The sequence below is a fragment of the Mesitornis unicolor genome, unplaced genomic scaffold (genome assembly GCF_000695765.1).
Source record: "Mesitornis unicolor isolate BGI_N332 unplaced genomic scaffold, ASM69576v1 scaffold29445, whole genome shotgun sequence".
In the NCBI taxonomy this organism is placed as follows: domain Eukaryota; kingdom Metazoa; phylum Chordata; class Aves; order Mesitornithiformes; family Mesitornithidae; genus Mesitornis; species Mesitornis unicolor.
Genome location: NW_010186637.1, coordinates 359 through 926, shown reverse-complemented (window position 1 = coordinate 926; position 568 = coordinate 359). Strand labels below are relative to the sequence as shown.

Sequence of the window (568 nt, the reverse complement as noted above, 5' to 3'; positions counted from 1 at the left end):
CCCCGGCGGGCCCACCAGCCCCCAGACCACCCCCCCCGTGCAAGCCTTCACCCGGTGCGCCCCCTCGGGCCACCACGTCGTCACCGTCCTGCCGCCCACTTCCCAAGTGTGCACCTCGCCCGCCGTCCTCCTGCCCCCCGCTGACCCCCTGGGCTCCCAGGTCTTCGCCCCGTCCAGCTCCACTCGGGACCTGCTGGCCCAGCTGGATGAGGCCAAGGGCGGGCGGGAGTGCGTCCCCCTGCCCTTCTGCCGCTGGAGCCTCGCTGACTTCGCTCGGGAGAAGTACGCCCCGCTCCTCCTGCGCACTCGGACCAAGGTGAGCTGGGGACGGTGCCAGTGGTGCCACCCGAGGCGGGTGGGTGCCACAGGACCCTGCTTGACCTCCCCGCTGTCCCTGCAGGCGGTGGTGGCCGTGCTGTTCCTGGCGTTGCTGGGGCTGAGCCTCTACGGCACCACCATGGTGCACGATGGGCTGTACCTGACGGACATCGTGCCGCGGGACACCAAGGCGCACGCCTTCATCTCGGCCCAGTTCAAGTACTTCTCCTTCTACAACATGTTCATCGTC

At 69.7% G+C, this 568-nt stretch overlaps 1 protein-coding gene across 1 annotated transcript in view; it reads left to right on the top strand.

Moving 5' to 3' along the window:
• PTCH2 (patched 2) overlaps positions 1-568 on the top strand; it is a gene marked incomplete at both ends in the record, with an annotated part of 5,613 nt that overhangs the window by 4,893 nt on the left and 152 nt on the right. Inside the window, 2 exon segments of the mRNA XM_010185209.1 lie at positions 1-316; positions 401-565. Coding sequence (XP_010183511.1) covers positions 1-316; positions 401-565 — 481 coding nt within the window.